The sequence below is a fragment of the Sitophilus oryzae genome, unplaced genomic scaffold (genome assembly GCF_002938485.1).
Source record: "Sitophilus oryzae breed Bouriz unplaced genomic scaffold, Soryzae_2.0 scaffold_882_pilon_pilon, whole genome shotgun sequence".
NCBI lineage: Eukaryota > Metazoa > Arthropoda > Insecta > Coleoptera > Curculionidae > Sitophilus > Sitophilus oryzae.
This window is the reverse complement of record NW_022147508.1, coordinates 1881113-1892501: the sequence shown is the minus strand read 5'-3', so window position 1 is coordinate 1892501 and position 11389 is coordinate 1881113. Positions and strand designations below refer to the sequence as shown.

The 11389-nt window shown below is 30.7% G+C and overlaps 1 protein-coding gene across 1 annotated transcript; it reads right to left on the bottom strand.

Annotated features, from left to right (window-relative positions):
• Positions 1-124: 124 nt before the first annotated feature.
• On the bottom strand, positions 125-11104 carry LOC115890573 (protein takeout-like). The gene is made up of 4 exons (XM_030910843.1): positions 10924-11104; positions 7259-7499; positions 5272-5555; positions 125-699 (listed from the first exon to the last, which is right to left on the bottom strand). The coding sequence occupies exons 1-4, from the start codon at positions 11000-11002 to the stop codon at positions 548-550; spliced, it is 756 nt and encodes a 251-aa protein (XP_030766703.1). The 5' UTR covers positions 11003-11104; the 3' UTR covers positions 125-547.
• Positions 11105-11389: the final 285 nt, after the last annotated feature.

Here is an 11389-nt window from a genome sequence, read left to right as displayed (position 1 = left end):
AAAAATATATTAAAATCTAACATTTCTAATGGGTACCTATTTAAATAGTTTAATTTCTATAAACATTAAAATAAACTGTAGGCCAATATATAAACAAAAAGATTGACACTTTAAAAAATAACTGTTCTAATATGGCGTTACATCGGCATGAACTTTTGCAACCACTGCAAGCCTGTTTGGCATTGTCTTTATTAATGATTGACATACGCCAGAGTAAAAATTTTGCAATAATTCACTGAATATCATCGTCAAGTTTTAATCATCTGCTGATGATGCCAATATGGTTGGAAAAACTCGCGTCCAGTGTTAAAGTAAAATTTTTTGGTGTATTGTGATGAATTAGTGTTTTATTTTGCAAACTGCGACTTTGTTAAATAAAACAGAATCTTGAATTAGGAACTCTTTATTTTTTATAAAACAAGTAACTTGACATTATTTATAGAATTGGATAATTTATTACTAAATACAGTAGTAGAGGATTAAAATACAATAATTTAACAGAAAATATACAAAGTATATTTTACACCACTGAAACTCTGTTCAGGTTTTACTGGGGAAAGAGCATACTGATTGGATATTTGTGGAATATCTTATTGGCAAATTTCTTAAATATTTCAGCAAGTCTGTCCTCTAAAATAGGCTTTACCTCGTTGGTAACTGTTTTCCAGTTATCGTTGAGAAACATGTTCATTACATCACCTAAAATCATATCTTCAAATAATTTTTTATCTTCTAATTCTTTTTCGTTCTCATAAAATTTTCAAGTATCCTAAATGTGAATTCTACGATACTAGAGTTATATATTATTCTCTATACTGTTGCGGATTCAGCCCATCACTAATATGCCCCGCCCCCATTCGGGCACCAGTGGAATACGCCAGAAAGACAGAGAACACGCGACGACGAAAAGATAAAAAAGACGAGTAAAATTTAGACTGTTTGTTTCTCTCATATATAAACCGACGCTTGTGCAAAAAAGAGACAGAAACAATCAGAGTTGGTCTCGTGCTCGCGCCTTTTAAAATAAATTCAAATAAATCCGTTTTAGATAAATATTTGTAAATAAGTTTGTAAATATAAAATAATATATATATATATAATATAAAAATAGACTTTTTAATTGTGTTGTCGTTATTGTATTGTTACTTAGTGTAAAATAAATTGTGTTTAAATAAATTAGACTTTTTATCCAGACGGAACCGACGAAAAACGTAACAATACGTTTCTTTCTCGCAATTTTCTTTCTTTTTTTACATATATCTTTTTTGTTTTTTGTTGTTATCTAGATTACGATTTAAATCCTACTTCCGCTTTTGAAACATCCTAACTATATGGAGGTTGACTAATCTCTAATATCATTTACGAAGTATACTATCTGCTTATCAGAATTAAAATTGTACGATAAATATAATTAAGAGCATATCACCGGAAATATAATTAATTAAAAATTTAAAGAATAAATTAAAATAATACTGTTGATTGAAGATATAAGAAGATGCCCAACCTGATGGGCTATTTTGTGGCACAAAACCTGTCCAAGATGTAGCTGGGGATGCGATTGCCGCTAGTCAACCTGTCCGAGATTTAGTTTAGCTCTGCGCCGCTGCGCGCTGATAGTCGTTTACAGCGCAACAGATAAAGAATACTGTACCGTAGTTCTGCTTTCAGTTGACAGAGTGGGTGGTTGCCGAGTCAGTGTTTCCAGAACTACGGATTAATCCGTAGATTTACGGATTTTGGGTACAGTACGTTAATAATACGGATTTTCTACCATTAAATAATTTAATATAATATACTATTAAACAAAGAACGGCGTCGGGCTTGGCTTGGAAATGAAGATCGCTATTATTTCATATGTAAAATATTATGGTTAATATCAATAGTTGTCATTTCTAAGCCAACTAAACGACTTTTTTTCGAAATATTCAGTACCTATAAATGAATTTTTATTTTTGTTGTTTAACACGAATAAATTTTCAATACATAAACTCGTTTTTTTTATCCAAAGATTGTCAAACGTATTACCTACAGATATTACACATTTTAATATGGCAACATTGTCGCTTTCAGTTCCACACCGTCTTTGATATGTCTTCGCTAGCCGAATTAGAGAAAATGAGTGTTGCGTTGGTCGCAGAACAAGTGGAGGCTCCACCTTACAGCACTTGAGACGTAAGGGGAAATTAATCAGCCTTTTCACGAATTTGTCCATTAGGTTGCATATCTTCCCAATTCTTTCAATCAACGATAATACATATATAATACAAATTATTAGAAAAGAATTGTAATGTTACAATCGGAAATAAGTAATAATAATAATATTTAATATAATATTTTAAGTTTAGTAAGTAGTTAAGCTAAGTTTAAATACTAATGGAATTCATTGAACAAAAGGTGCAGCTAAAAATATATAAAGTGGAGAAATTGCTTAGTAAAATTTGCTCATGTGCGCTCAATGCTCATATAAACATCATAAGATTCAATTTGCCAAGTCTAATTTATTATTATAAAAGAATAATCTCTTTATAATTAGACAAATTATATACAGGTATTAGTTATTGAAAATTATCCATTTAAAATAAAATATTTATATCCGTGTAATAATCATAAAATTATGCTTTATAATTGGTGTCAGTGCAACAGAGATGATACATTCGATGTTTAATGCACTTTAATTATTACTTACCTTCACATAAACGTATCTTTTAAAGACCCATTAGTTTTGGAAATTTTTAAATCTGAGAACTGTCAAAAATAACTTTTTATTTGCTTTGTTTATGAACTTTAATAAGCAACTTAAAATATATTATATTGGATATTTTTATTACACATTTTAAAATAAAAATAAATCTTAATTTTATGATGGATAACAAATTATTTTTAATAACAAGTAATAAAAAAAAATCAATAATCACTCATTGATTGCTAACTTTCCCAGTTTTCATTGAGTTATTATACCCATGTATAAATTATTTAATTTTTCTTGTCACAATACGAGATGTTATTGTTTAAATACAGGGTGGTCCGAACTGTATTCCGGAAACTTCGGCAGCATATTCTGCAGATAAAAATAAGTAAAAAAGTTCGTATAAATTTATGTCCTAAAATGCTTAGTTTCAGAGATACAGGGTGTAGAAATTTCATTTTTATTTGGATTTTTTCCAAATAATTTTTGAAGTAACGTCAATATTTAGATCAAAATTGGTGTCTAGGAGTTTTTTGACATGAAAAAATTGATTTTGATGTCAATACATATTAGTAGACTCCTACTAGTAGTTCCTACATATGTGTTTTAACTGTTTTGAAGCGTAATAACTTTTTGTCCGTACCTGTATAAAACTACCGAGGGAAAGAATGTACACCTTTGTAACTTTTTACGTAAAAAATATATCTTTGTAAAAATCGCTACTAGCAACCGTTCTTAAGATATTTAGAATGGAAATAGTCAATACATGTCATTATTAACGAAAAATAAGCGCGTTGCTGAGTAGATAGTTATTTCACTGAACTAATAAATTTGGGATATATTTTTATTTTTTTTAATTAATCATACATTTTTCTGTAAAAAATGATGATAAAACAGTTTCTGTTGAACCTTTGGCACAAAAACATTTCAAATTTATGATTTCAGTCTAATAACTATTTAGTAAACATGCATGTTTAATTTATGTCAATTCCAAATATCTCAAAAACCATTACTAGTAGCGATTTTTACCAAGAGACCTTTTTTACGCAAGAAACGTCATAAATGTATATTTTTTTCCTCAGTAGTTTTATACAGGTACGGACAAAAAGTCTTCAAAGCAGTTAAAAAATATGCAGGGGGCGCTCTCTACTAGTAGGAGTCATATTGTTGCGGACCGGTGTGGACTCGACCTAATCTAACAATATGGCCCGCCCTCGGATGACCTTAACATCGCATAGACACCGTAACGATTCATTCGAAGATTCGAGAAGGATCGAGTCACACTGGAATGGAGTAGTACATACGAGAACATTCGAAACCTTCTCTATGCACCTAACGATCTATGGACTATTCTAGTAAACTTTAACTGTAGGTATAAAAGCTGGCGGCTGTGGCCTAGAGAGGGCAGTTATAAATCGAGTGCAGTTGACGCGCTAAAATTCAAAATAAATTCTTAGTTATAAATCGTTTGTAAATAGTTCTTTAAGTCTTTTATCGTTATTGTTTTTGTTAATTAGTGTTAAATAAATAGTGTTTAAATAAATTGTGACTTTCTATCCACACGGAACCGACGAAAAACGTAACAATATCAACATCAAAATCAAATTTCTCATGTCAAAAAACTCCCAGACACCAATTTTCATCCAAATATTGACGTTACTTCAGAAATTATTTGGAAAAAATCGAAATAAAAATGAAACTTCTACACCCTGTATCTCCGAAACTAAGCATTTTAGGACATACATTTATACGAACTTTTTTACTTATTTTTGTCTGCAGAATATGCTGCCGAAGTTTCCGGAATACAGTTCGGACCACCCTGTATACTGTGTTTGGAAATACGAAGGAAAGTCGAAAACGTTAAGTTAAAGTGATTTCAAAAATCAATTTTCTGTCCTGTTCTAACTATGAATACCGTTGGGTTGTCTATTTGGTTGGACTGTCGTACATAGAAATGTTGGTTAATATAGCCCCGAAAATGTTATATGAAAAAACTGAAAATTTCTGGTAGTTATAGGTCACTAGATACAAACTCTAGATACATTTATTAATTCTCCATCTATTAAACAAATCATATACAGGGTGAACCATTTAAAAAAATTAAGAAAAATTATTTTATATTTTAGAAAGTTTGTCGTAGAATTTTGAACACCCTGTATGATTTAAGATTCCGATATTTACAGCGAATAAGTCCAGACCATCTAAAGTAAATACCTAATATAGTTTTGATTTCAGGATAGTTTTTGTATTTGAAGAATGGCTGAAAATATTTTATTATTTATTTATTAATATCTCTGAAACTACTGAAATTTATTTACTCATATTTTAGGATTATGTAAAGTGATCAGAAAGGAAGCCAAAAATGCAATAATATACAGGGGGTTCCATTTTAAAAAAATCATCCCGATCCACTCACACTTTTTTTGGTCACCCTGTAGAAGTTAAAATATTTTCCTGAAATATACCCTAGTACACACTTTAGGTTTGCACTGAAACAAAATTCCCAAGTTTTTTCTAGGAGCTACAGATGTCCGACGCACTATTGCCGAACCCATGTGCACATTAAGGGTGTCTTAAATACTTACCCAACTCTTTGTTGCCATCGAATAAGTTTTCAAAATTAAGTTGTGCATGTCCGATTTTGAAATCCACTGAACAGTCCTGAATATTGTAATATATTTCGTCGTCTTTTTCGATATTCTTTGCTTTCATGCTCAAAATAGCCTCAATTTCTGTATAATTCCCTGTGCTTAAACCCGATCCTTTAATTGGCATCATTAAAATCTGACCGTTCATGCTATAATTCGTCACAACGTTCAGTCGGGGTAACCACAGTTTGATCTTTAACTTGCCTTTATCAATGTCTATCCTAAAAATATTATACAGGGATAAAAATGCAGATAAAAATAAGTAAAAATGTTCGTATTAATTTATATCCTAAAATGCTTCGTTTCGGAGATACAGTGTGTAGAATTTTTTTCAGTAGTCAATACCAGAGAATCACTAATAAAATTTTTGTCGACTGGATAGTCAGATACCAGTTGCGGCCAGACATGTAGGTGGTGCACCCTAGAAGTAGGATTCATTTTGACCGAAAGAAGTAGGAGTTATTTTGATCGAAATCAAATTTTTGATGTCAAAAACACCCAGATACATTTTCATCCAAATATCGACATTAGTTAAGTGATGATTTTTTACTTTGTATATGAAAGTAAGTATGGACTATACCGGGTGCATCTCAAAAGTGGCTCACCCCTATAACTTTTTTATTTTTTTCAGATAAAACAACGAGATTTCATTTGGTAATATATGACATAAATTAGGATTGATTGACATATTCAATTGTTTTCGGTCCCTTCCGATTTAACCGGAAATGACTACAACTTTTGATTTTTAAATGGCACCCTCGGTATGTTTTCACTTTATTCGATAGAAAATGACACTCTGAATAGAATGACAAATATCATATGTCAACTTTTGACATTTTCGCATATTTTTAATTTGAAATTATAACATGCGGTTCATAACGACAATTTGACTCGAAATACCAAGTGTGTGGTATCAAATTATTTGTAAAAAAATGCTTTTTCCTATTATGCTAATAAGTCACCCTCGTTCCATTTGAAAAAAATTGAGATATAATTAAAAATCCGATATGGGTATCTTTTAACCGGCCAGGACAAGACACTAGAAACATTAGACGATCAAATCTATTTTTCCAAGGCTTCTTCATTAAAAATTAGTGTTTTTTAGTGTTTTTAACACAGCCATTGCACTCTAGATTGAAATTTAAAATACAATTTGTTTTTGAGCGAATATGTCAAAAGTTGACATATGATATGTCATTCGATTCAGAGTGTCATTTTCTATCAAATAAAGTAAAAAAATATCGAAGGTACCATTTAAAAATCAAAAGTTGTAGTCATTTCCGGTGAAACAGAAAGTGACCGAAAACAATTGAATAATAATAACGCACCAATACTAGTGTTTACTTTTAGTTTTTACTACCAAACCTACCACTACTAGTTTTTTTTATCTGAAAAAATAAAAAAGTTATAGGGGGTGACCCACTTTTGAGACGCACCCGGTTTTATATTTTTAGAAAGTTCATAACAAGACAAATAACATAAATATAATATACAGGGTATATCGTTTTAAAAAAAATTGGGTCATATTTCAAGAATGACAGCTGCCAGTAAAAAACTAGTTACGCCACTAGATTTTACATGCAAAACCTCGTGCAAAGTGAAATCAGCAGTCAGATTTCACTTTTTCGATAATAAGATAACCGAGATACGAGGTAAGTCGGAAATTGTAACAATTTCGAATTTGCCGAGTATGTCAAGAACTAAGAGGGCTAGGACAAATCTGTGTGTAACATTTTTAATTTCAGTCATTAAAAGTAACACACTGATGTTAAATTCGCATCTTGATACCTCCAAGCATAAAGAAGAAACCCTGTAAAATACACGAAAATAGGGGACACCCTGTACCTAATTTAAACGGAATTCTTATATTTTTTATAGGACCTACAGATCCACCAATTTCAGAATATTTTATAAAATAACGTACCTTATATTTTTAATTTCAAACTGGGACGGTCCATACACTTTGACGTTTTTGTAGCACGAATAAACTGACACCGGGCCTGTTCCTTGATCGATGACAACTTCTGGAATCTCCAACGGTTCACATGGCGGGATGTCGAACTCTGGAATACCTTTGGCCAAGTAAGGTTTTAAGTGTTCTACAGATTCGATGAAGCATTTCTTCAAATTTGGATCCGATTTGGAGCAGATTTTTAAGAATGAAGCTGTTTATTAAAGAAAAAATATCGTATGATCGAAATATATTGGACATGAACATCATTTGGGGGGGGGATTCCTCATAATTTTATATATAAAACATTTAAGTTGACAGTGATCTGTGTTTTATAGCCATTGCTGACGCAGTTTTTTCAATCATATTGTATCATTAAGAAACTGTCTACTGTAGGTCATATTTGGGTAAATATTTTCAGGGTTGGTAGATCTCGTTAAAAAAAATATTTTCTTTTTACCGTTTTTCAAATAAGTCCAAATTAACCGAGTTATTTTATTTTGAAAATATCTAAAAAATGTTTTTTGCTTAAATTTTGAGAACCGCTCGATCATTTCTGGGTTTTCTTTCTTGTAAATTTAATCTACTACCTGTGGTTACCTATGTTAAATTTAATCTACTACCTGTTGTTACTGTAATGTTTTTTAAGTAAAAACTAAGAAAATTTTCAATTTTTTTTTAAAATTACTAATTTTGAAAAAGAATTTTTCGCGAAAAATTGTATTTCTGGGGTCGAAATATACTACCACTGAAAATATTTGCACTTATTTAAGGCTAACCATGTATTAAAAATTTTGAATGTCTATGTAATCCATTCCTTTCTAGTGATTAAGACATACAGGGTGATCCGACTAGATAGATTGAAATGGTAAATTTGGGAACTTTTCACTTTTTTAAATTAATTATAACATTTTCTAGAAAAAAATTACGATAAAACATTTTCTTTTAAACATTTGGCGCAACAACATTTCCAAATTTGTTATTTCACTCTATTTACTATCTAGTCTACATGTTTAATTTTGGTCAATGATGGTATGTATTGATTTTTTAGATTCCAAATATCTTGAGAAGGGTTGTCCATAGCGATTTTTACCAAAATATCTTTTTTACGCAGAAAACGACGAGAATGTATATTTTTTTCTCTCGGTAGTAAAATACAGGTACAAACAAAAAGTTATTACTTATTACTCTTCATAATAGTTAAAAAGCATGTAGGTGACTCCCGCTACAAATAGGATACATACTGACATCGAAATCGAATTTCTCATATCAAAAAACACCCAAACACTAATTGTCACCCAAATATCGACGTTAGTTCAGAAATTATTTGGAATAAACCGAATTAAAAATTAAATTTCTACGCCCCGTATCTCCCAGACCAAGCATTTTAGGATATACATTTATACGAACTTTTTTACTTTTATTTGTCCAGAATATGTTACGAATTTTCCCGATTCGATTCGGACCACCCTGTATATATAAAATTGCATCTTCTACACAAATTAAAGCTTCATTCAGACCTCGAAATTAATAGAATATCCTAGCAATAGCTTGCTGTAGTCAGTTGTATCCCTAGAGAAAACCAAATAATTAGCTTATAAAACAATAAACTTTTCATTTCTAACCACAATTTCTTTTGACTGATGATAATTAATCAAAGGCCAAAATGACACTACTCGCAAATTTTTAAGTATATTTAGTGAAGAAAGTTAAAAGTGTGATAACTTTTTCTACTACCACTAACTTCGATGTTCTGACTGCTTACATTGAAATTAAAGGAACAAACTTCTACGCTAATTGAAACCACTAATTTAATCTACTAATTTCGAGGTTCTGAATGCACTGCACTGTAATCTTTGGTACAGCCTTTGGCTGTACTTTCAGATTGCTCTCAGGGGTCGGGTAAAGCGGGTGTGTGGCCGAAGGAAATATTTATATTAATTTCAGAAATCTGCCTTTAGCCCACGGCCACATAGAAAGCGTTTTTAGCGTTTTGCGTTTTTGCGTCTCAAGCGCTTTTTGCGATTTTACCGTTTTAAGCGCTTTTTTCGATTTGTGTCCATTAAAATCACGCAAAAGACGCGGCAGGTCTGCAGTTTCTATCAAGATGTCAATTAGTAACGTCGCAAGCTCGTGGATTCCCGGCCTGTCCAACAATCAATCTTGTGATAAAGAGATAGGCGAGATCGGCGCCGTTCGCGTTGAAAAGGCGAAGATAAAAGATGCTGGGATTGAATTGTGGACGGGCCGGGGCATATATTTGGAGACAAACACAATCTACTACTAGTGCCAGTGGTGTGTGTAAAAATAATAATTATTATTTGTCATTTATTTTACGAATTTTAGTTTATATTATTTATATGTGTATAGTTTTTTTATGTTGTAGTGTTGTGGTTAGTACTTGTTATAATTACAATATAATATAATAAATAATTATAATTATATAATAGAATAGTAAATATTTCTAGTTGCTAATGCAATTTTAGGACATGATTTATGAAACATTATGGAATGAAACTTCTTTACGCGGGCTGGGAGTAAAAATTGAAGGCTGTGACATACGAGCTAGTGAGTCGGCCCTGACACACGAGCTCGTTGTAACGAAACGTGTTAATGGCTTAGACATACTTAGTGAGCAGTCCACGTGTTTATCAAAAATATTGATATTTAATACAAATTTTGTAAAAGTGAATCAAATTATTACGTGTAAAAAAACATTTGTTACACGTAAAAAACTAGTTTTATTATTTTACGCGAATAAAACTGTTACACGTAAAAAACTATTTTTTACGCGTATAAAACTATTTGTTACTTGTAGAAAACTATTTGTTACACGTAAAAAAGTATTTTTTATGCGTCAAAAACGTTAAAACCCTTTTTTACGCAGAAAAAAACACTTTTTACGCATAAAAAACTATTTTTTACGCGTAAGAAAATATTCCTTTAATTTATTACTTTTTCAACATTTCAAACTACACTTTTCCAAACATTTCTTTCAAATTTTTGGATTTAATAAAATCTTCCTAAACTTGTTGGATGTTCTTTATAAAAATATTTTTAGAGAATATCCTAAAATGAAAAAAATGCATACTATTTAATTTATTTTTATTGTATTATTAAATATAACGTCCGCCTATGACGGGGTCTCGTCTTAGAAAACGCTAAAGACGCTACAGAAAACAAGCTGATTTGTTTTCATTTGCGTTTTTTGCGAGACACGCCGAACGCTACATGCTTTTTGTGTGGTCACTCCTATATAATCCTGTTATTTTATTTTAGTCGCTAAAGACGCTTTACGCTAAAAACGCAAAAAATGCTTTCTGTGTAGCCGTGGGCTTAATTGCTACTTTTTCGAACTAGTGATATGGACTCTTAAGCATAATCATGGGGACCTAATTTTTAAACTTTCTGTTGATGGACAACAATAATAAATAGGTAATTGAAATTTTAATAATAACCGTCGGTGACTCATTTAACTGGACAGCTATGTTTTTACTTAATGATATTTTCTATTATTTGTCTATCTATCGTCTATTATATTTAATTTATTAATTAACACTAAATATATTTAGTAATTTATAACTATTTATGACACCACGTACCAAGATAGATAAATGCCTTAATTAGAAATTACTCACGCAGTTTTTGTCTTCCTCTAATAGGGCTAATTGACGCTATCGCTAAAAATAATAAAACAGTTTTTTTCACAATACTCATTACTAAAGTTTAACACAATTTTATTTTTTTTAACAACTGGTTTTTAATTATAATAATGTATCTGCAGACACACATTAATTATTTTGTCTTCATAACGTTAATAGATATGTCAGCACGAATGCTGGTAATTAATTAATAATTAGTTATTTACTAACAATTTAAAGTTCGTTGCATAAGCATATTGCAAAGGAATGAACAATTTTTATTATACAGTGTATGAAATAGTTTATGTGACAGAACATTAAAAAAATGCAAAAAACATAAAAAATTAATTATAGCTAGTTTTTTGCTATAACTCCAAAAATACAATTTTTCAGAAATAATGCCAAAATTCTATACAGAATAAAAGTGGACAATTTTTATTATACAATGGACGAAATAATTTAT